The following is a 25,823-nucleotide window of genomic DNA, read 5'->3' on the forward strand; positions in this document are numbered from 1 at the left end:
TAATCTCCTTTGTTGTAGAGCGAGACCCTGACAGAAGCCATGCAATACCCCTTTAAGTTTTTCCGCGAAATAACAACGTGCTCACCTAGACGCTTGCGGCGTCACCGTGGTTACCGCCTTCTGTTTCAAACGATTGGTTGAGCCGTGGGAATATTCAAATTTACTCTTAATTGATTGGTCGGATGCCCGGTTTGTGCAGTCGGGAGAATTCATTCCTTGCACTTCGACATCTTTCATTTCGGTCGGCTTTGGGGAGAGAAGAGGACATGGGAGACAAATTGAACTGAATATAGCTACAAACTAATTTATTTTCAATATCAACCCATTTGGCATTTTGAACATACTTTTTAAAAGTGGTTCTCATGGATATTTTCAGACCGATAATTCCCAGTCTCATCGGACTTCAGCAACGTCTCTTTGGAAAAGGAAATACGCCTTCCGAACAGGGGAACAAGCATCCAGCAGTGGCGAGCCAAAGATAAACAAGCCTTATGATAGCACTGAACACTGTATGTAAGAAATAGTTTTTATGTACTATTCTAGTCTTCATTGCATTACTTCATTTGACATAATCTCGCCAGGCTATCCATTCAGTTTAATGCATTGTTTGCGGTCATCAGCAGGTGCATTCATTTTACTAGGCTATGGTTAAGATTTGTAGACCTTAAGAATGATGGGAATGGGAGGGAAATCAATCTCCTTTTATGAAACCTGGTGCATTTATATAGCCTAGATTGTTCCACTTGGATCAAATAAAGGTGAATTAATTCAGTTAATCCATCAATGTCTTGTGCGCAATGAGACCAGTAGCCCACTAATATGCGTATGGTCCCAGACCCAGTCTAGACTTGTTCATTATTTGTCCTGTAGTCTAGAATTACTTTCCTTTGGATTAACTGTTTTATGGAAACAGTCTGCCCCTGAATGCGGCATCTATTGGACCTAGTTCGAGAGACTGTGGGACAGATTTGAGTAATACTAGAACATTAAATATATTGGACCGGGACACAGGGTGGAAGGCTACTTTCATGTTTTTGATGGTCCGCTCCGTTTTAAGGCATATCCAGATACCTAACTGCTAAGTTTATTCTTTACATTTATGTTGAGTATTAGACTAGCATTTTTCAGTTCCACCTTTGTGCGCATTTGGAACTAGTCATAGCTGCGGAAATTAGGGGTGCGGAGGGTACTGCTCCACCCCCTAAAAAATGATTTCAAAAAATATTTTTTGATAAAGATTTTTTTTTACTAGTATAAGCAGACTAGTTGTTGCCCTGTCCTTTTTTCTGCCATTGTCATTCTAATGGAATCCAGAAAGAACAAAACCCTAACAATGTTTTGTGCAGTATTAATTTACCGCCTTTACAAATCACAATGTAAATGTACATTACTGTATTGTACATAGGCAGGTCATCTAGGTTTGTACCTGTAGACTTTCCATCACTATGAAGAAAAACAATGTGCAATACAGTAATTGAGTACTCATGTGGCTCAGTTGGTAGAGCATGGCGCTTGCAATGATAGGGTTGTGGGTTTGATTCCTGTGGGGACCAGTATGAAAATGTATGCACTCACTAGTGTAAATTGCTCTGGATAAGAGCATCTACTAAAATGGAAAAGGAATGAATAAGGCATTTCAGTTTTCACAGAAATAAGTTGCAAAGTATTTCAAGAAACTGGGAAACATATATCAAGTAATTGTTTTTATATTCCACAAGTATTATCAGTAACTTTTTTGTACAGATAATTATCAGACTTTTCCAAAAAAGTGGTCTACTGGGCCTTTTACTAGTCCTGTATTAGCGGACCAATATAGAGGTCTTCAGCACAGCACCCCCAAACTACTTCCCTCCGCTATGGAACCAGTCCCTGATTGAAAGCTCCAAACGGGTCTAGTCTGGCATGAAGTTCCACTCTGTCTCTGAGGCGAGCAGAATGTTTTTTTGGTGGATGTACAGCCTGCAATAAAGGAGGACTTATGTGTCAGAAACCCAGTGGTTACAGGAAATGCTTTGAAGTATATTATTGGCCCTTCAAAGCTGCATCCAAAGGCTATCTTCCACGTCTATTGGCAAAGCCGGAGGAGGAATCCTCACACCTCATTGCACCTAGAGGCAGAGCTGAAGGTTGGCCGCAGTAAAGGGCCATCGATAATAGGCCGAGGTGTGAAATTCTATCCTGCATGCTTTCCTGGCGGTGTCAGATCATTTATTGGGTAGAGAGTGGTCACATCTCCTTCCCATCTGAGGTTTAGCAATAAAAGAGAGACATCATGGCAAATTAACAACTTACTCTACTATCTGAATTTCTGCCAGTGACTAAACTTACATTTTTTTATTGAAGACATCTTTTAAAAGCACATTTTAACCAGACTAAGTCTGAAATGCAATGTTTTCAGTTTATGTTCTTAGTGTAGTCTTTTAAAGCCCATCAGGCCATATGTATGATGGACAGTACTTGACTTTGACTGAAATAAGTGCCGGTACTCATTTAGTTTATATTTAGTTGCAGGAGCTCCACAATACTTTTGAGCTAATATTCTATAAGCTGTAGCAGTAGAACATTTGAGGTGCCGGTACTCCGCTCCAGTGAGCTCCTGCCCAAGTCAAGCACTGATGATGAATAGTCCTAAGAACTCATTCCATCCGTCTCCATGTCTCTTGCCTCAGTACCTGAAAGGCCTCTGTCTGTATAAATGTTATACGATAAAGCATCTGAAACAAAATTAGGGAGGACCTGCTCTCACTCCTGCCCACTCACATAATTTAGCATCATTATGGGATTGCCTCTGAATATATTTAAATCATGAAATAAACATTATGGCCTTTTGAGTAGAGCGAATGTAATTAAACTAAATGAAAAATGCTCTGACTTACCCTCCCCCACATCCCCACTAAGGAAATTGCTTTATTCACACATCTTGAGTTGACATTCAATCCGTTTGACTGGGCTCTACTTTAATAATTCTGTCAAGTCTGCAGTTTGAATAGCAGTGGCAAAAAAAATCTTACTTTCAGCTGCCACTCTGTGTGTAGTGCTGTATGTTTAATATATGACTGAGCATAAAGTCAATGTAATTACTCTGAAATTGCTTTGGCTTTGCCTGTAATGTCTGTATTGGTTTTGACAGACAACATCCTTCATTTTGGGGAACATTTGGGTTGGAGGATGGAAAGTGTCCTTGTGTTTATTATACTGGATTGATATAACCCAGGCCTAGTGGGGATGTCAGACATTTTACTGAGTAGCTGAGTAGCAAAACTGATATATCGGCATACTCTGCTCTAATTAACATTCTAGATATTGGCTTGGCTTGTGCTTTTTCTTGATCTGAGAAACCGTTAAAAGGCTTAGCTTTTTATGGCTTGGCCAGCCTGTAGTCAGTGTATCAGAGGCTAGCGGGTAGAATTACAAACAGTCATGTGCACATCTCCCTGGGGTTTTCTACAGATCACCTCACACCCATCAGCATTTTATCTCCGGATCCATGATGGGGATTTGTCATCTGCTGGCTTGTTTCCCTCTGCTCTCCATACAGGTCACCATCGGAGTAGCTCTTTTGAAGGTTCTGCGTTGGCCCCCCCCAGTCCACTCGTCTAGCCACTCAAGTTTTAATGTCACATGCACAAGTACAGTGAAATGCTTTTCTTGCAAACTCTTACCCCAACAATGCAGTAATCAATAACAATACTAAAAATAACATAAGGTAGAACAAAAACACGCAAGAAATAAGAACACGATGAAGTAAGCGTACTATATACAGGGTCAGTTTCAGTACCATATTTACAATGTGCAGGGATACTGGATTGATTGTATGTTATGCCTCTTTGTTGCATGTTATGCTCTGCTAGGTTTCAAACCAATGAGGTGTGTGCATTTTTAGCCTGGAGTTCTATGAATATCTTAGCTACTATCATTTCACCAAGAGATTTGGAAATTATTTTGGAGTGTGTAGGTGACATGCACATCCCAAATTTCTCCACCAGCTAAAAACAAAGAGTGATGATAAAAAATGCATTGAAAATAATTCTGCACCACCACAGGTAGGGCTACATGAATATCACATTGTATTATGTATCCCGTAGTTACTCTGCAAGAGGCTATATTTCCTACTGTGTGCAGCAGGCCCACCCACTCTCATGTGCTGGTGAACTGTAAGATAGAATTGATATGTTCAACCAGTCTTTCCCTTTATGGAGTCCTTTGCGCTTCATATCCAACACACAGCTAGGCTTTTAGGCCTAGTCATGGGGCAAAACAAAATGGCTGTTATTACCAAGATGGTTTGTTGATGTTAACCTAATATTGGGAATTTGTGTTTCCTGCCCAGTGACTGTTTGCTCTTTTTGTGTTTGTGAGATGGAGAGAGTCAGTGGAGGTAAAGTGACCTCAGAGAGTGCATGAACGGCCAATCACCCTGCTCTGCTTAAAGGGATATTGTCAATGGCTTGGTTGCTAAGCTGTTTCTCCCATGCATCCATAGTAATCACCTTTTATCTCCTAACAATGTCATGTGTAATTATGAGCTAGCTGCCATCTTTTGAAATCTGCCTAATTGGTCTTTTTTTTTTTTTTATGGGATGAGGAGGCTAAGAGACAGGGGGTTAAGGGTGGGAGTTAGAGGATTGGGTCTCTGGGGTCATTGGGGAGGGGGAGCTCTGGGGGCTGTCGTTGCTGTGTTTACCATTTGAAACAGTCCGTTGTTTTGTGTACATTATGGTGCTCAGAAACCTCAAAGAATACACATACTGGCTGATTGCATGCGAAGCAATGTTATCTGCCCTTACTGGGAAGGCAGCAGGCAGAGGTCATTTTGGATTAGTCCAGGGACTAAAGTCCTCTTTCTCCAAGAACAGTTTGGTTTTTCCATGCCGCCCTGTGAGGACCAGAGCTTATCATTAAGTGTGGAAAAGGAGTTCTCTCCAGTGTGAGTACCCTGCAGGGAGCATTTTGCCAATCTTTTCTCATGACTTCTCTGTTTTTATTAAAATGTTTAATGACTTGAAGGAATCAGTGACCCTTAACAGCATAATGAATGGCCTTGCCTGCTCTGACAGGAGAGGGGAGGGCTTGGTGGGTGGTGGGTGGGTGGGTATGGAGGAGTTTGGCAATGAAAGGCACTGTAGCCAAAACTATACTGTAGGAACATTTTTCCTTTGTAGACAAAATCTCATCAGGCAGGCATAGCTGCCACTTTGTCTCTAGAGGGTGGGTAAGCAAAACAAACAGTTAGGATTATGATGGAAAATGGATTATTAAACCCTAAGGACATACAAAGACTAGTTAAAGGATTTGTTCTTGGCCAGATTGAGAGCATAAACTCAATCAACATACTTGTAGAGCCCAGTAACAATGATTGCTTGAGATGGACTATGAGAATATTCATGAGAGGTCTAACTTGACTTTAGTCTGCCCTGTCTGTGGTATAGGCCAGTCCAGTCTAGTCTGGTTCTGTAGACTCTTCACCAACCATGCTAATCTGTATAGAGAGACAGAAGAACATCTGTCACTGTGTTTTGACTAGAAAAGCTTCCATCTCTCCCATGTGTGCTCTAACTGATTAAAGACAAAGACAGGCCTTTTGATTATTGCCTGGGTTCATCTTTTTGGGTTTCCACTCCCAGCAGGTGAGACTGGCAGTCAGTGGGCGGATCATAGACGCAAAGCATCTGTAGATCAAAACGGATAGTTATTGCTCTGACGTTGTGTGTATGTTTTAACCCTAGCTAGCTTTTGAACAGCGCTCATTGCAATAACTTGGGATTTTCTTTGTTTGTCAAAGCTTCTTCTGTCAGAAAGCTTGAATACCTGCAGCATAATATGAATGTTTTTGTAAGGCATGGACCATTTCTCAAGTTGATTCATTGTAAACAAACTTCTGTTATGGCTGTAGTTGTTGGGCTGTGGTCTGATAGCTTAAGGTGTGTTTTGATTAGATCCAGGCATCTTGTCAGTGCCCTCAGTGAGCAGTCCTCTCTCTCTGCCCATTTGTCAGCCCACCCACACCCATTTAAAACCTGTCAGAAACTGTTCAGGGTAAAAGAGCAGGCTTTATGGGAAGCACAAAGTCTAACATGTCATACAGAGGAACTATTTTGTCGTGAAAGCATTCATTCACAATTCAATTCAAGGCCATCCAATGTGGTAGTCCACAATTAATAAATACGTTTTATTTTTATATTATGATGACATTTACATGCAGAGCACACAGCGGGCGTATCGACGTAACTATTATTGTTGGCTATTAATAGAGGCAGACTAAATAATGATCTCTGATGCAGCCAATGCAAAGTGGCAGTGGTGTGGGACGGGAAGCCCAGGAATGGGGCATTTTCATTGCCGAACATCTGTATGGACAACAGACAGGAGAGATCTGTCTGTGCACTCTGCCTCACTAAAGGTGTGTGTGTATATATATATATATATATATATCTCACACACTAGAAGTCAAGGTTGGCCAATGTTCCCCAGGGTTATCCAGTCGGTGTGTGGGATGAGGATAAGATAAGGCCTTGTTTACTTTTTATGCTCCCTCGGCTATTGCCAGGCTCCATGCCCAAAGCACGAGCAGTGATTTTACCTTGGCACCTGTGCAAGGACAGGGTTGAGGGAGCCCAAGGCTCTGTACCAAGGCTCCCTACTGTGAGAACCATTAATGATTCTCTGACAGAACTGAATGAGTTCATGGGATTTATGATTAGCCTACATGGGCTGTATGTTCAGGTTACCTACTTTTCCTCCCCAAGTTGACAATGTGTCTGTGGTAAAATATATATATTTTTCTTTCATTCTAGTAGAGAATTTTATTTTTGGTTGGCGATATAGTATTTTTTGGGGGTTTTGCATGTACTTGGCCTAGGTCTAAAGAAACATTTAAATGAATCTGAATATTCTACTGAGTCTAGGCTTGTCATTCCCTCCCGCTCTCAAAGGTTTTATGGCTCTCTCAAAGTGCATCTGCCAGAAGTCTCTCCAGGGATATTCATATCGACCCATTGTATTTATTTTCCATACATTTTCGAGCAAGTGCATGCATTGTACAGAAATAACAATCCTCCAAACCCTGCTTAACACTGTTGTAATACCTTTTTATAGAAGCTAATCTCAATGGAAATGAGGCTCATTGTTGTCGGCCCCAGGCCTTGTGCACGCTCATTGTGTGGAGCAGAGCTGTTCTGGGTTGTTTGGATGTCCTGTAGTTCAACCTTGTTGTCTTTTTTGTTCCCCCACAAAAATAGGGCATAAGAGGAAAAATCTGTCTCTCTCCAACCATGTTCTGATACCAATTATGGAAACTATTAGAGAATTTAAACAGGATGGCTCTTATCGGCTAATCCGGGAGTAATAGATTCCATTAAAAATGCATGAGGGGGTGCAGAGATGAAACCAGCAGCTGCAGTAGCAGTGCTGTCTGTCAGTCTGTTTTAGACTCAGACTAGACTGCTTGCCCTGTCTCCCTGGCTCCATCGCTTTGACAGGATCCTGCATCCATTTAGAGGAGGCCTTTGAGAGTCAGTAGATAGTCTTTAAGTGTGACTGCAAGCTATCAGTCTGGCATTGCAGGTCATTGATGGAAATTGTTGTTAATACTTTAGGGCTCACTTTTGGCATGAATTATTCACAAAACCTTCTGCATTTTCAGTGCTTTTAAAGCAGTCATTTAATACCCATTTTTACTGTCATCCCCAAACAGAACCTGTGGTTTTGCAGGTCTTTGTGATCGTATCACTAATGGTGAGTCTTATCCAATGTTTTTACCAGTGTACTGTAACACTGTTGATGCGGTTTGCATACCTTTCAGGTTGTAAAGAGCCTGTAGGTGGCTGACCGCTCTTTGCAAGGTTGTAGATCTGTTATTCAGAGTGATAACGCTGTAAGGAGGCCACTCGGTGTAGAGACGTAAAAAAAAAGTTAAATTAGGTCAACGTTACTGTATGAAGTTTGTTCCTCCTGTGTCTGTGTTTTGCTTTTGGACCTGTCAGGGATTTCAGTGGTTAGGGAAGGAAGGACGTTAGCATAGCACTCTAATGAATCCAACTAGAGAGTGAAAAGGGCGCTAAGCCTAAACCTTTTTTCATGATAATCTAATTATTAACTGAGGATTCTAAGAACTGCAAAGACAAGCTGAGAGGATTGGGGGAGGAATGAGGTGGAGGGGTTGAGAGAGGGGGGTTAGCGTGTGTGTGTGTGTGTGTGTCTTTTTTTTGTCTGTGTGTTTTAGTGTTTATTGAAAGGAAGGGTCACAGGGCAATGTTACTCTGCTCCAGTCAAGGCCCTGGAGGCCGTTCAGAGGAGAGAAGCGTCTGGAAGGTCAGGCAGATCACCGCCTTTTTATCTGTGTAATTTCCATGTAAAAGGACCCATGAGCACCAACGTGGAGTTCACAAGATATCAAATTGGGTGTCAAATGAAGGCTGTCTATATTTTGAGGGAATGATACATACAGTGAGGGAAAAAAGTTTTTGATCCCCTGCTGATTTTGTACGTTTTGTCCACTGACAAAGAAATGATCAGTCTATAATTTTAATGGTAAGTTTATTTGAACAGTGAGAGACAGAATAACAACAAAAAATCCAGAAAAACGTATGTAAAAAAATTATTTGCATTTTAATGGAGGGAAATAAGAATTTGACCCCTCTGCAAAACATGACTTAGTACTTGGTGGCAAAACCCTTGTTGGCAATCACAGAGGTGAGACGTTTCTTGTAGTTGGCCACCAGGTTTGCACACATCTCAGGAGGGATTTTGTCCCACTCCTCTTTGCAGATCTTTTCCAAATCATTAAGGTTTTGAGGCTGACGTTTGGCAACTCGAACCTTCAGCTCCCCCCACAGATTTTCTATGGGATTAAGGTCTGGAGACTGGCTAGGCCACTCCAGGACCTTAATGTGATTCTTCTTGAGCCACTCCTTTGTTGCCTTGGCCGTGTGTTTTGGGTCATGCTGAAATACCCATCCACGACCCATTTTCAATGCCCTGGCTGAAGTAATGGCTTTACTTTCTAGTCAAACAGATCTTAGGGTCTTAGAAAACATCATCTACCAGAAAAAGTATTAAAAGATAGAAGGGTTGGCTGAAAACGTCACGAAAAATGATGTGCGCCAATCGATGGGGCGGAAGCTGTGCTTTGCTATGATTCTGAACGGTCAGATCACAAGAAGCTGCCATGTGGGGAATCGTAGGTTGCTCGTTTCAGCAAGTTTTTATCATATTCTTGATACCATGTCTTGTTTCAAGGTGTTTTGACTGATTTCATGTCGATGCCAATATGGCAAAAATTCGCTAGCTAGTTAACAGCGACGATGTATTTGATAGACAACAAGTGCTCGTTTTGCAAATGTATTTGGAGACTAAATATAATTTACATGTCGGCAACATTCTAAGCCAACCCTGTGTTTTGCCCCATAGTTGCGCACGTGTCGGTTTTGTTTCTAAACAACCAATCCGTCTATTAGAAATACATCAAAACGCAATAATGTTGAAGCGATGACCCCTGCCAACCAGGGTGTCTGTTAGGAAAATGTGGCACCTGACAACGTGACAGGGAATATTTAAATTGACTGGCTATTTGAGACATTTTCCGGACCCATATGCATTGGGTTCATAACAAATTAGGGCGTCTACCCGTGGTCCTCAGAATGACAAATCACATGTAGATTCTGGTAAAGCATCTGAACAGAACATGCAACTCATGTAATGAAGCAGCCAATAAAATGTAATTTTCAAACATTTGCCAAAATGCAATTCGCGGGAAAACTAAGAAAAGAGGGATCTAAAGATGCAACAACTAGGATAGGTTGTTAATATGACTAGGATTGGCTTCTGGACAACTAAATCAAGTTTACATGAAAACCAATAGAACAGGAGAGAAATGGCATAGCGGTGGGTCCAATAGTGGAGTAAATGGAAAAATACATTTGCCAAAATTATATAATTACTCCTCTTTATACAGAAATAAATAAAATCATTCAAAATACTTCACCAGAAAGCATGGATTAGCCACAGAGGAATTGATGATCATTTGCTTCTTTAAAAAATAGCTGTGGATTGTTTCAAATCACAAGCTCGTATGCGTATTTGGGAAGGCCGCAATTTGGGCAGCATGTGTGACAATAGGCCTAGCTGATTATTGAGTTGCGGCTGTACGTTAAAAGCATCAAATATCTGTGACGATAATGTGTCGTGAGTATAATTTCAAATGTTGACAAGAAGAGAAGGGTGTGTGGCAACGATATAGGTGAGTCTCTCTCCAGAATGGCTCAGCTGTCTCCCGCCAATTCTTTCGCATTCATTGTTTCATTGTGTGAATTGTTTGCCCTTATTTTTTAAAATAAATTCCCCATAATATAAACTCAGCAAAAAAATAAACGTCCTCTCACTGTCAACAGCGTTTATTTTCAGCAAACTTAACATGTGTAAATATTTGTATGAACATAACAAGATTCAACAACTGAGACAAACTGAACAAGTTCCACAGACATGTGACTAACAGAAATTGAATAATGTGTCCCTGTACAAAGGGGGGGGGGGGGGTCAAAATCAAAAGTAACAGTCAGTATCTGGTGTGGCCACCAGCTGCATTAAGTACTGCAGTGCATCTCCTACTAATGGACTGCACCAGATCTGCCAGTTTTTTTCTGTGAGATGTAACCCCACTCTTCCACCAAGGCACCTGCAAGATCCCAGACATTTCTGGGGGGAATGGCCCTAGCCCTCACCCTTGGATCCAACGGGTCCCAGACGTGCTCAATGGGATTGAGATTCGGGCTCTTCGCTGGCCATGGCAGAACACTGACATTCCAGTCTTGCAGGAAATCACGCACAGAACGAGCAGTATGGCTGGTGGCATTGTCATGCTGGAAGGTCATGTCAGGATGAGCCTGCAGGAAGGGTACCACATGAGGGAGGAGGATGTCTTCCCTGTAAAGTGTTTTTTTTTTTAACGTCCATTGCAAATTATAATATATTAAAATGATTGTTTCAAATAGCTTACTGTGAGGAACTATCTTTCTAGCAATCTCCCTCTTGATAATCACCAATCCTCGGTGTGAAAGAGCAATGGAAGTTATAGGCCAATGCAGATGTAGGCCTTTAGGCAATGAGTTCCATGCCCCCCCTTTTTTTTTCTAGCCACCAATGGATCACGGTGTATCAATGTGTGCATATGGCAGAGGCTGGTGATCTCACATTAGTTGACTTTTACATTTGATCATTTTAATTCAATGATTTCGAGAAATGAAAACATTATTGAAAATGCGCATATGAAAATCATAACTGGTACGCAGAATGGTAGAAATGGTAGGATAAAGCTTCCCCAAACTTGAAACTCATGCGCTCTATGAAGTGTTTTTATAAATGAATTGCCTCCACGTTTCCATGGTCATATTTTGCCAATGGGCTATATTAAAGCAAGGTAAGACATGCCTAATAATATGAAATAGAACATTCAAACAATTAAGTATGTTTCCAAATGCATACTGCCTCCAGCTCACATTGTAAAGTGGACCGATATAGACCGATAAGCATGACAGTCAAATGTATTTACATCAATCAATGGAAATAATTATTTTGCAATGGGATTTTTTCTCCTGGTCATTTTAGCCGGGAACAGTTTCATTTATCAGCTTTACATTTTTTGGCTGGTCCAAAAGCCAGCCATTGACGGCTAACGAAAACCCTGCTGCCAACTAATATCAGCACTTATATTTAGTTTTGGATACTTTTTTGCCTTCTGTAAGTTTTAAGAATCATTGCCTTGTGCCTTGTAATTCCATTACCAAAAAATCCATGCATCTTTTAAGATATTTTCTCATTTTTCTCCTTCACGAAGAGACAGGATAATGAATGTTCACAGACGTAAGTAAAGGTAGACCTACCAATTACTTGGTCTTTTTACTGATCTCAATTTTTGTTTATGCATTATTAAGTGTTTAAAATGTGTAGTTCTGTAACCAAATCAGTAACATACTTACGGACAAAATAGTAATGGAATTAATACAATTGAATTGGCTACAATGGGGAAATCATAGTATTCGCAGTTGGGTCACCTGCTACTGTCCTACCTTCCACTGGCATTCTGTTATGTTCAGTTCATAACTGATTTCTTTCTGTTGTATGCTCATCAAAGCGAGAGTGTGAACATTCTGGACAACTCCTCCCTCTCTCCAGTTAACATTAACTCTCCCGGCTCTTACTGATACCTACCCATGACCCCCCCCCCCCCCTTTCTATTTACTGTAACCAGCATCTGAGCACCGACCAACACCGGACGTCAATGGACATTGAAATTTGGTCAGTCCATCCTGGCTTTGATTTCAATGTCCACAGACGTCATTCCGGACCGGCCTTGATTTCTGCGTCTACAGACGTTGATTTTTGGTCTGGACTGGCCTTGAATAAGCATAGGTGTCCATGATTGGTGACCGGACCAAATCTGAACCAATCATAGACGTCTATGTTTTACATGTTTGGACAGTACAGTACGTGAAGTACAGTAAAGAAAAGTATAGTACAGTAGAGCACACGAGTACAGTATAATGTACTGTACTGAACTTTATTGTACTCTAGTGTACTGTGATACATATACAATCCATTCGGAAAGTATTCTGACCCTTTGACTTTTTCCACATTTTGTTACATTACAGCCTTACTCTAAAATGGATTAAAAAAAAAATCCTCATCAATCTACATACAATACTCCATAATGACAATGCGAAAATATATATAAATACATTATTTACGTAAGTATTTAGACCCTTTGCTATGAGACTGGAAATTGAGCTCAGGTGCATCCTGTTTCCATTGATCATCCTTGAGATGTTTCTACAACTTGATTGGAGTCCACCTGTGGTAAATTCAATTGATTGGACATGATTTGGAAAGGCACACACCTGTCTATATAAGGTCCCACAGTTGACAGTGCATGTCAGAGCAAAAACCAAGCCATGAGGTTGAAGGGATTGTCCGTAGAGTTCCAATACGGGATTGTGTCGAGGCACAGCTCTGGGGAAGGGTACCAAAAAAATTCTGCAGCATTGAAGGTTCCCAAGAACACAGTGGCCTCCATCATTCTTAAATGGAAGAAGCTTGGAGCAATCGGAGGAGAAGGGCCTTGGTGGTGATCAAGAACCCGATGGTCACTCTGACAGAGCTCCAGAGTTCCTCTGTGGAGATGGGAAAACCTTCCAGAAGGACTACCATCTCTGCAACACTCCACCAATCAGGCCTTTTTATGGTAGAGTGGCCAGGTGGAAGCCACTCCTCAGTTAAAGGCATATGACAGCCCACTTGGAGTTTGCCAAAAGGCACCTAAAGGACTCTTAGACCATGAGGAACAAGATTATCTTGTCTGATGAAACCAAGATTGAACTCTTTGGACTGAATACCAAGTGTCACGTTTGGAGGAAACCTGGCACCATCTCTACGGTGAAGCATGGTGGTGGCAGCATTATGCTGTGGAGATGCTTTTCAGCGGCAGGGACTGGGAGACTAGTCAGGATCGAAGGAAATATGAACGGAGAAGAGATCCTTGATGAAAACCTGCTCCAACAGGACAACGACCCTAAGCACCCAGCCAAGACTTTTTGTATTTTTTAAATGTTACCTTTATTTAACTAGGCAAGTCAGTTAAGAACAATTTCTTATTTACAATGATGGCCTACTTGTAAAGCCCCCCCCCCCCCCCCCCCCCCCCCCCGGACAAACCCTACCCTAACCCGGATGACTCGGGAGACCCTTAGACTCGGGAGACCGAGTGGCGCAGGAGTGGCTTCAGGACAAGTCTCTGAATGTTCTTGAGTGGCCAAGCTGGAGCCCGGTATTGAACCCAATCTTACATCTCTGGAGAGACCTGAAAATAGCTGTGCAGCGACGCTCCCCATCCAACCTGACAAAGCTTGAGATGATCTGCATAAAATAATGGGAGAAACTCCCCAAATACAGATTTGCCAAGCTTGTAGCGTCATACCCAAGAAGACTCGAGGCTGTAATCGCTGCCAAAAGTGCTTCAACAAAGTACTCAGTAAAGGGTCTGAATACTAATGCAAATGTGATGGTTCCGTTTCAAACATTTTTTATTGAAAACTTATTTTTGCTTTGTCATTCTGGGGTATTGTGTGTAGATTGACGTGTGTAGATTTTTTAAAATCCATTTTAGAATAAGGCTGTAATGTAACACAGTGTGGGAAAAAGTCAAGGGGTGGGATTACTGTCTTAAGGCACTGTACGTCTATGACTGGTTCAGATTTGGACTGGTCCTGACTAACACATTTGGTTTTGTTTGGGGAAGGAACTCATTAGAATAATAGCCAGTATGTAAAATAATACCTATATATGCAAATTTTGACTTTGTGCACAGCATACGTCACCATGAAGAGAATTTATATCCATAATTATACATTTCTGTGTAGTACAGATCAGGGACCCATGATATATAATTCTGCACCAAATTCCGTTACCGTAATTCTGATACCGGGTGTAAATCCACTTCACTTACTGTAGTTTAATAACCAATAATTTTTTTTTTCAAACTCAAGGTGTCATGTCATTGCTGACACCCCATTCTTTCCGCAGACGACATATTTGAATCTTTAATTCCGAGCAGATATTTAAGAGCTTTGGGAAAACATGAAAGCATAAAAAAACTGAGGGAGATTTTACCGTAATTCTGTTACAAACGTTGCATCTACGCAGTTCTTTTAGTGAATGTGTTTTTGTGAAATGTATTCTGTAAATTGTTCTAAGTAGTCCTTGTGCATGGAGTTGTATGGTTTGTTAACCTTAGAAATCAATGTTTTTTGTTTGGTATACATTTTAAAGTAAAAAATCTGAATGGCCTTTCACACTTTCTGAGGTTGTTTATTTCAACACGTTCTTGTTTGAGGGAAAAATGTAAGAATCTATCCTGCACGATTTTTCATAAAATGTTTCTATTAATTGTCCAAACCATAGTCTTCGACACTCCAAGGTTAATCCGTATGAGATCATACATCAATATTCTTCCAGTGTCAATGCATAGCCAGCTTTCTTAATGCAACAGAGTAAGTACTGGCACCTCAAATGATCTACAGCTTGAGTTCCTGCACCTCTTAGGGCGCTTTCACATATTATTTTATGATCCTGGAGCATTTGGTACCCTGATCTGTTCAATAAAGCATGTGTGAAATGCAAACGAACTCTGGCTGAAACTAATCCTGGACCTGCGGGAGTAGCGGGAAGAAGGTAGTGTGATACGGCAGCATGAGTGGCGTGGAACCTTTTTTGCCTGTTGTAAACATGCTAACGTAATGTGCATCTTGCTAACCGCAACCTGAAACGGTTATGTTAAGATCTTGTGAAAGCAAAACTTATTCTGTAGAATTCTCACAAACACTTCAGGAAGCCGAACCAGGGTGCTGAATTTCATATGTGAATATTAGGTCAAAGCCATTGTTGAGTTCCTGCACCTAAATAAACAGCACCGGAACCTTTTTCAGTACAAGTCAAGCGCTGACCTCATCCATTGGGGTGTTTCACAAATGACAGCCAGCCACCAAGTCAACCCACTCTTCATCAGTCGCTAACTGACTCTCATACTGTTGATAGAAGCTGAGGAGGATACTCTTTTCTGCCAGGTTCCTAGATAAACAGCCATGGCTTGACCGAAAGGACAATTATCTGGTGTTTAGATAAACAAACAAATTTTGAGGAATATTCCTGGCTCATAATCCTAACTGATGTGTTTACGGTCTGACAAACAAACTATTAGGCTAAGTCACTTTGACTGTGTGATTCTGAAAACTGAAAATATTTTTGCCTGGTGTAAGACATTTTCAGCCCGACAAATGATTTCAGTAAATCTAAGGCAAACTTTCTAGATAAGGCACATAAACCTGATATCTCTTATCAATTGCTCTCTCGAGGGTAGGCTACTCTGAAGGATAGACTACATGTCCTTGGGGGACCATCTGGACCCAGTAAGAATATAAGAGGATCATTTTTAGACCTCTGTTCATTTAAACCATGACAGCCATCTAGCTCCCCATCACTACCCTTCTCCCTCTCAAAGTGACCTTGTTATCTTCCAATAAACAATCCTCTTTCTTCCTGAGCCCAGGACAAAAGGCAATAACTTGTAAAATGAGACATTTTATTTTCCAATGCCATTCCCGCAGACCCCCCCCCCCCCCCCCACAAAAAAAAATGAGCCCTTAGCCCATCATTGATGGAGCGGCCAATTTGTCTGCCAAAACGTCCTTATCAGGGGAAACCTTGGGAGACAAAAGATGGAGTGCAGAGCCAGGGGTCTTATCAATGTGGCATACCCTCAGCGGACCTGCATCACGCCTGATAACGCCTCTTATCGCAGCCACTGATGTCACCCCAAAGTGGCAAGGATTTACTGTCCTTGCCACTCAAACTTTGTCCCATTTTTTTTATTTATTTATTATTATTTATTTTTTTATCCATCACTGTGGAGACCTTGCAGACAAAAAGAATAGGGAGCATAAAGCTCCCAGGCGATTGGTTGGGAGAAGAAGAGGAGGAGCTGAGTAGATTTATGGGATTAAGCTGAGGTTTTTAAGTCAAATCAGGAGCTGAGGTACATATTAGCTGGTGTTAAACTGCATGCTTCATTTGAGAAAAATCTGGTCAGCACTCAGCAGTTGTTTTGAGGTTTTGTGAATGTCGGCAATGCTAAGAAGGAAAAAAATAAAGCAGGTGGGGAATTGGATAGATGACCATTGCCATGCTTGAAATCCCAATTGGGTCATGGTCATAAGGCTTGAGTAGAGCTCTGTCGACGAATCTATCATTGTACCTTGACAGTTGTCTTCATGCTGGCAGATGGCTGACTGATTGACAGTTAGCAGAGACGATTAACTTCAGATATCTTGGGTTTTAGTTACAGTTTTAGCAATATGAGCTGTTGAGTTTCATGTATTTAAAAAAAAAAATGTATGCATCTCATCTAAAGTAAGGAGAACTGATGGGGATGTCACTGAGCGAGTCGGAGCTGGAAAAAAAGGTCTGACAGGCAATAGAAGGAGCCCTTTATCTCAATGGTGCTGGTACTCTCTGAACTCACTTTTTGATCTGTCTGTACTCTGTCCTTTTTAAAGGCAGTCTAATTGAGAATGCAAAAGTACTTTTAGAGCCCTAAAATAACTGTTTATTTTACTTTTACATTTTGATGGGATGAAAACAACATTCTGCCAGTTATGCATGCCATTTCCTTTTTCTTGCTTCCTTTTTAATTTTGCTTAAATAAAGCAGCGGCCTCTCTCTGTGAATAATGCCTGCCTTGATGCATTTTTAATCAGGAGAAAATTGGGAGAGTAATGGAAGTTATTCTGATACCCGTCTCTTTCATTTTTCGACAGTAAAGTAGTGGAGGCATTTCCCTGGAGATTTCTCTTTCTCTGTGCCTTTTCTCCTCAACCCTCTTTTGACAAATGCGTGGTAATGGAAGGGTTGTTGTGAAATTGGTATTCTTTTCAAAATGGAGTCTGACCATAGAGAGGCTTTTAGCTTGTCAGCTGTGTGTGATCAGATGAGAGAGCGAGAGAAAGAGGCTGTGCTGGGTGGTTTGAAGTGGGGCTGTCACATTGTGAGAGGAGAGGCAGGTGGGGGAGGAGGAGAGGACGAAAGGGGTGAGAGAGTTGGGGGGGGGGGGTCTCTTCAGGCACCTGACTAGAATGAAAGCCACTCTGTTCCTCCTTTCTTTTGGGGTGGAGGTAATCATGTTTCTGTAGCCAGTCACTGAGCTCTCTATCCTGTGGCTGACTCACTTAAGCTGGCCTGTGGACATTGAGGGGGAAATGAAAACAAGCCAAAGAATTTTAAAAGAAAAGAGGAAGACGGGGAGAATAAAGAAATGAAGCCGCTCTGAGACAGCTGTGTGCAAGACATTCACTTGAATTGAAACTTCAGGGGTGCTGTTTTTTGGATAGAAGTAAAATATTTGCTGACCATACAGTACCATTTAGATGTTGTTGCCGGTATATAGGCCTATGCACCTATCTATAGAGAGTAGAATATAGTACTCTGCTTAAGTCTAGTATTCAGAATGATAACTACAATCAAAGATACTGGGGTAAAACACTTCTTAATCATACACACACACCTACACTCCCCTTCATATGTATTTAGACAATGAAGCTACATTTGTGAATTTGGCTCATATATTTTGGATTTGAGATAAAATATTTCACCTTTTTATTTGAAGGTATTTTCATGATCTGTTTTACCATTTAGAAATGATAGCACTTTATTCAACTAGTCCCCACCCCATGTGAAGAAGTATTTGGACAAATTCATTATTAGTGTATCAAAGCAGTTAAAAGTTCAATATTTGGTCCCATATTCTTTGCACGCAATGACCCTCAAGCTTGTGTGGCGAGAATCTCGTTGGATGCATTTGCAGTTGTGTTTTTGCCTAATAGTAACTGAATGGTGAATGAAGACTGGAGTAAGTTTCTTTCTAAGTGAGTAGATAAGATGTTTCTAAACACTTCTAAGTTAATCCTGATAATGCCGTGAATGAATCATGAATATTGATGAGTGAGATGCTGTTTAGAGGCTACACCTCTCACATAGACCAATAACGGGGGAGGTTAGTGTTTCTTTGTGGCTATGATCACTGTGCCTCTGTAACCATCTCATCATTACGCACGATTTGAATTCATGATTATCTATAATCATGGTAGCATCCACATAGATGTAGAAGTGTTCAGAACATCTTTCTTACAATAGAAATTACTACAAAATGGCACAATCCAGAACAACCAAAACAAACCGCCAAATGCATCCAACAAGTTTGTAGTTACAAGCTTGACGTAGTCATTGAGTGCTAGGAATATGGGACAAAATAATACATTTTTTGACTACTTTAATACACTAAGTTAATTTATCCAAGCACTTAAGCTTTATCCCCCCCGCCCCCTCCATTTGAAGAGGTCGTAAGTGCTTTCATTTCTAAACGGTAAAACCGATATGTAAGAAAATGCCCTCAACATTCTGTACTGTTGCCTAATATGGAACATTCTACCTCAAATCTCAAATTCTGGGGCATAGAGCCAAATATATATTTTTTGCTTCTGTAGTGCCTTCAGAAAGTATTCATACTCCTTGACTTATTACACATTTGGCTGTTATAGCCTGAATTCAAAATTTGATTATATTGTTTTCTCACCCCATAATGACATTGAAAACATGTTTTTAGACATTTTTGCAAATGTATTGAAAAATAAATACAGATATCTAATTTACATAAGTATTCACACCCCTGAGTCAATACTTTGCAAAAGCACCTTTGATGGCGATTACAGAGTCTTTTTGGGTAAGTCTTTGCACACCTGGATTGTACAATATTTGGCAATTATTCTTTTGAAAGTTCTTCAAGCTCTATCAAGTTGATTGTTGACTTTATTTTCTTTATTTAACTAGGCAATTCAGCTAAGAAAAAAGTATTATTTACAATGACGACCTACCAGGGAACAGTGCATTAACTGTCTTGTTCAGGGGCAGAATGACAGATGTTTACCATGTCAGCTCGGGGATTCGATCTAGCAACCTTTCGGTTACTGGCCCAACGCTCTAACCACTATGCTAGCTAGTGCTAGATGACCATTTTCAAGTCTTGGCATAGATTTAAGTAGATTTAAGTCAAAACCTTTTAACTAGGCCACTCAGAAACATTCAATGTCATCTTGGTAAGCAACTCCAGTGTAGATTTGGCCTTGTGTTTTAGGTTATTGTCTGGCTGAAAGTTGAATTTTCTCTGTGTCTGTTGGAAAGCTGACTGAACCAGCTTTTCCTCTAGGATTTTTCCTGTGCTTATGGCTGTATTACATTTTTATTTACATTTTTTTACAAAGAAAACTCCCTAGTCCTTGCTGATGATAAGAATACTAATAGCATGATGCAGCCACCACCATTCCTGAAAATATGAAGTGGTACTCGGTGTTGTGTTGGATTTGCCCCAAACAATGCTTTGTATTTAGGACAAAAATTAACTTTCTTTGCCACATTTTCTACAGTATTACTTAAGTGCCTTGTTGCAAACAGAATGTGTGTTTTGGAATATTTTTTATTTTGTACAGGCTTCTTTCTTTTCACTCTGTCATTTAGGTGAGTATTGTGGAGTAACTACAATGTTGTTGATCCATCCTGAGTTTTCTGATATCACAGCCATTAAACTCTGTAACTGTTTTAAAATCACCATTGTCCTCATGGTGAAATCCCTAAGCAGTTTCCTTCCCCTCCGGCAACTGAGTTAGGAAGGACGCCTGTATCTTTGTAGTGACTGGGTGTATTGATACACCATCCACAGTATAATTAATAAGTTCACCATGCTCAAAGGGATATTCAGTGTCTGCTTTTTTTATTCGTACACATCCTCACTTATCTTTGTGGTTGAATCTGTGCTTGAAATTCACTACTTGATTTGAGGGACCTTACAGATCATTGTATGTGTGGGATACAGTCATTCAAAAATCATTTAACTACTATTAATGAACACAAAATGAGTCCATGCAACTTATTATGCAATTTTGTACGCACATTTTTATTCCTGAACTTATTTAGGCTTGCCATAACAAAGGGGTTGAGTACTTATTGACTTAAACAATTTACATTTTTGATTAATTTCTAAAATGTTCTACAAACAAAATTCCACTTTGACATTATGGGGTATTGTGTGTAGATCATGGACACTCTCAATGTAATACATTTTAAATCCAGGCTGTAGGCTAACAACAAAATGTGGAAAAAGTAAAGGGGTTTGAGTACTTTCTGAAGGCACTGTACATATGGAGGGGAGTGTATCCTTGTGTGTGCTGAAGCCATTTGGGGGAAAGGGCTACTTTTGGCTTTTCACTCCTGATCTATATCAGCATCAATTCATAGACATTTTAGACTTCCTGAGCTCCAGGCTAGTGACTGGGTAAAGGATACAGCCGACAGCAACAACAGGCCTTGTAAATGCGCTGTGTTATTTGCAACAGAGTAAGATGGAGAACAGAAAAGACCCATCATAGCATCTGAGCAGAGTGGGGGAAGTTGACTTGATGTTAAGTGATATTACATTCTTAGATGTGTAGCCTCTGTAGTTCGAAGGGGGGGTTGCTGAGTTTGAATATGGTGTTACAGACCCGAGTGGGATTTTTTTTTTTTAATTTAGGGCTTAAAAGGAAAGAGAGCGAGCACGGGAAACTCCTGAGGGGCAAAACATCCATCAGCATGGGTAGCAGTTTGCTTTCAGGGCTTTGACTTAAGATTGGATAAAAGGTTTTGCATTCAGTTCAGCTGCCAGCTGCTTATAATTTAATACATGATCAAAAGTCTAACTGATGTGTTTTTTTTTCTCTCTGTCTCTCTCAGGATCCCCCAAGGTCCGAGCGACTGTAGAACCCCAGAAAAGCAGCAGCCATGTTAGCCTGCCTACAGAGACGGCAGCAGAACCTCTCATCTCAGCGTCTGGTATGCACCCCCAAGATCCTGGATGCTCCGCCGCAGCAGCAGCCCAGCACACAAAAAAGTGAGTCCCCATGTCTCTGCTCTCAGCAGCACAGGACAAATCAAATCAAATGTGTATTTATCACATGCGCCAAATACAACAGGTGTAGACCTTAGTGAAATGCTTACTTACAAGCCCTTAACCAACAATGCTTTAAAAAAAGTGTTAAGTGAAAAATAGAAAATAACAATGACAATTTTTAGGGTTTTTCTCTGACACCGCCTGATATAGAGGTCCTGGATGGCAGGAAGCTTGGCCCCAGTGATGTACTGGGCCGTACGCACTACCCTCTGTAGTGCCTTGCGGTTGGAGGCCGAGCAGTTGCCATACCAGGCAGTGATGCAACCAGTCAGGATGCTCTCAATGGTGCAGCTGTAGAACCTTTTGAGGATCTGAAGACCCATGCCAAATCTTTTCAGTCTCCTTTTCAGTCTCCTGAGGGAATAGGCTTTGTCGTGCCCTCTTCACGACTCTTAGTGTGTTTGGACCATGATAGTTTGTTGGTGATGTGGACACCAAGGAACTTGAAGCTCTCAACCTGTTCCACTACAACCCCGTCGATGAGAATGGGTGCGTGCTCGGTCCTCCTTTTCCTGTAGTCCACAATCATCTCCTTTTGACAACAGCCTCTGACTCTACATTTCACTACAGAGACCCATTTTGTTTCATTTGTGGCGCTGTGTTTGTATCTCTGTGTAGTGACAGTCGGATTTCGAGAAAGAAAGCCCTGTATAAGATTTTTAGGGGGAAAGTAAAGTTTCACTTTACACACACAACTGTAGTTTAGTTCAGAGACGTAGAGCGTTGCACCCGGGTAAACCAGACTCTCCTGTAGCAACCATTTGTACCACTGAGCCTCCATCTGATGGAGTTGATTGGCTTCAATTACGCCGCTCGTCTCTATGCTGCATCGGAGGTGTGGAGTTCTGCCTGCGGGGCTACGGAGCAGGAGACCACAGGGCTGTTCTGTGGTGAGGAAGGGCAAGTTCACCTTGGCCTATCTACCGCTGCCTGCCTGGCTGTCTGGCCTGCAGAAGAGAACCATGCAGGGTTGATATCTCCCACTCAGATCTGTGTGGATCCTCTGGGTCTTATCACAGGTAGTCATCTTGCACTCTTTCATTTCATTCTTAAGAGCACTGATCAATGATGGAGCGGAACGCTGTTATGTTGGCTGGCTCGGTTGTTGTTGTTGATGATGAGAGTTTGCCCTGCCAAGGGCATACTAGCACGCCCCACCTTGTCCTAGTCAGCCCTGAACTTTTGCCAATATAACTATTTTACACTTCTTACCTTATTGTATGCCTCTTTCACACATACTTGCACGCTCTGCCATTTTAACTCTAAACACACAGTGCTTACAGTTTATTATTCAGGTGTTCTCTGCTATTTATGCAGCTTTTTGCTGCATTATGTGGCTGGCACGCGGTCAAAGAAAACCCTGTTGTCATGGCCACTCTCGCTCTGAGACCTAAATGACATAGGGGAGAGTGGGGTATGTTGTGTTTTTTACATTCAGCATCACTACGTCAAGGGAAATATATTATTCTTTCTAACAAATACAGTACCAGTCAAAAGTTTGGACACACCTATTCATTCAAGGGTTTTTGTTTAGTTTTACTATTTTCTACATTGTAGAATAATAGTGGAGACATCGAAACTATGAAATAACACATATGGAATCATGTAGTAACCAAAAAATATTTCAGATTCTTCCAAGTAGCCACCCTTTGACTTGATGACAGCTTTGCACACTCTTGGCATTCTCTCAACCAGCTTCATGAGGAAGTCACCTGGAATGCTTTTCCAACAGTCTTCAAGAAGTTCCCACATATGCTGAGCACTTGTTGGCTGCTTTTCCTTCGCTCTGGTCCAACTCATCCCAAACCATCTCAATTGGGTTGAGGTCGGGTGATTGTGGAGGCCAGGTCATCTGATGCAGCACTCCATCACTCTCTTTCTTGGTCAAATAGCCCTTACACAGCCTGGAGGTGTGTTAGGTCATTGTCCTGGTAAAAAACAAATGATACGCCATCCCATCTGGTTTGCAATTAGTTGGACTATCGCTGCAGAATGCTGTGGTAGCCATGCTGGTTAAGTGTGCCTTGAATTCTAAATAAATCACTGACAGTGTCACCAGCAAAGCACCATCACACCACCTCCTCCATGCTTCACGGTGGGAACCACACATGCGGAGATCATCTGTTCACCTACTCTGCATTTCACAAAGACATGCGGTTGGAACCAAAAATCTCAAATTTGGACTCATCAGATCAAAGGACAGATTTCCACCAGTCTAATGTCCATTGCTCATGTTTCTTGGCCCAAACAAGTCTCTTTTTCTTATTGGTGCCCTTTAGTAGTGGTTTCTTTACAGCAATTCGACCATGAAGGCCTGATTCACGCAGTTTCTGAACAGTTGATATTGAGATGTGTCTTGAACTCTGGGACGCATTTATTTGGGCTGCAATTTCTGAGGCTGGTAACTCTAATGAACTTATCCTCTGCAGCAGAGGTAACTCTGGGTCTTCCTTTCCTGTGGCGGTCCTCATGAGAGCCAGTTTCATCATAGCGCTTGATGGTTTTTGCGACTGCACTTGAAGAAACTTTCAAATTTCTTGAAATGTTTCGGTTTGACTGGCCTTCATGTCTTAAAGTAATGGTGGACTGCCATTTCTCTTTGCTTATTTGATCTGTTCTTGCCGTAATATAGACTTGGTCTTTTACCAAATAGGGCTATCTTCTGTTACCACCCTACCTTGTCACAACACAACTGATTGGCTCAAACGCATTAAGAAGGAAAGAAATTCCACAAATGAACTTTTAACAAGCCACACCTGTTAGTTGAAATGCATTCCAGCTGGTTGAGAGAACGCCAAGAGTGTGCAAAGCTGTCATCGAGGCAAAGGGTGGCTACTTTGAAGATTCTCAAATATAAAATATATTTGTTTAACATTTTTTGGGGTTGCTACATGAGTCCATGTGTGTTGATACATGATTCCTATATTTACTGTATGCCTTCATTCAGACTTCTCTGTTCAATATCACTTACCCTTATTTCTGGAACTGGGCTTTCGTTTTGATATGCCAATTCGTAAGCAAGTTTTCTACATTTGAGGCTACTAAGTTCATTAAAATGGTCCGCAAGATTCTTAATATGTTTAGCAAGTTCAGACTCCATGTAATCAGATAAGACCTTGTGTGACTCTGCTACTCTATCATAGCCTGTCTTTCGCACAGTTACATGTTCGTTGTCTTCATTCACAGCTACAAGGATACACTCATGCTAGGTTTAGGACCTCATATTGTAGCTTAGAGAGACCCCAACTGATGTATAAAATGATCTACTTCGGTTTAGTTACAAGCATCATGAAACCTATAACACATGAAATTCATTTGACTTTGTGAAAATCCATTTGTTTACCACTTTTCCCATGTCTTCCTTCATAGTCTCCATGAAATGACCTCTTCCTAAATATTTGGTCACATGATTCATTTTGTGTATTGTTTCCTACAAACAAAGGATGGCTCAACTAACCCTTTGGCTCAACTTACCCCGCTCTCCCCTATGTAACATAAGCTAGAGATGACCTCATTCCCTAACCAATTGAGGATCTTCCTTTTGAACTTGGATCAAAGAAGATGCTTGCTCAAGCACATGTGTTAATCAGTTGATAAGTGATTGCGAGCCATGTTATCCATGTCATAAACAGAGATTTCAAAAGACCGTGTTTATTATTCCCACTGCCAGTGCACATTATTATCAAATTTAATGAGAGGTTATGTTGTGGCAGTTGTCGGCGGATGAAACCAGCACAGGGCAGTCTGAGTTTACGTATCATATTTCCATGATTCAATTCAGAGATAATGTTTAATCACTGTGTTTTATACTGCTCTGTCAGATTTCTGTGGAAGTTTATGACATGAATTTATGGGAAACCGCATATCACGCCGTGCCTATCCCCACATAGCTAGCGTAATAACATATTCAAAAATTTTTTTGTGATATAAATTGCCTATGAAAAATGCATAAATTCTCTGAGTGATTAACTCCAAGGCCGATGAGTATTTGTGTGGAGACATTCGGACTAAATGCAAGCTGATGGATTTGTAATGTATATTGTATTTCTCTAGCTTCACTTGTCAGATTTGGGCCATGAAAACAAATCCTGTGTGTCCCCCAGCTTTCCTTCACATTGAAACCTTTCACTAATGCTCTCTGGGAGACGAGCAGTCTCTCTTCCCTATCTCATATCCCCATGTCCCTCATCTCTCTCCCGGGGTGAAACACCCCTTTTTGTCTCATTATTAAATATTAATTGGGAAT

At 41.1% G+C, this 25,823-nt stretch overlaps 1 protein-coding gene across 3 annotated transcripts in view; it reads left to right on the forward strand.

Annotated features, from left to right (window-relative positions):
* The first annotated feature begins 221 nt into the window (after positions 1-221).
* Positions 222-25,823, forward strand: part of LOC115159377 (protein FAM222A-like) — a 33,235-nt gene continuing 7,633 nt past the window's right edge. The window contains exons 1-2 of one of the 3 annotated variants that reach the window (XM_029709023.1): positions 222-513; positions 21,361-21,517. In XM_029709023.1, the coding sequence (XP_029564883.1) occupies positions 21,409-21,517 (109 nt within the window). In that variant the 5' untranslated portion in view covers positions 222-513; positions 21,361-21,408. Of the gene's footprint in view, positions 514-4,192; positions 4,928-21,360; positions 21,518-25,823 lie in introns of those variants that run through there. The other 2 variants (XM_029709022.1, XM_029709024.1) reach the window with 2 other exon arrangements.

Source organism: Salmo trutta, chromosome 23 (genome assembly GCF_901001165.1).
Source record: "Salmo trutta chromosome 23, fSalTru1.1, whole genome shotgun sequence".
NCBI classification, from domain to species: Eukaryota; Metazoa; Chordata; class Actinopteri; order Salmoniformes; family Salmonidae; genus Salmo; species Salmo trutta.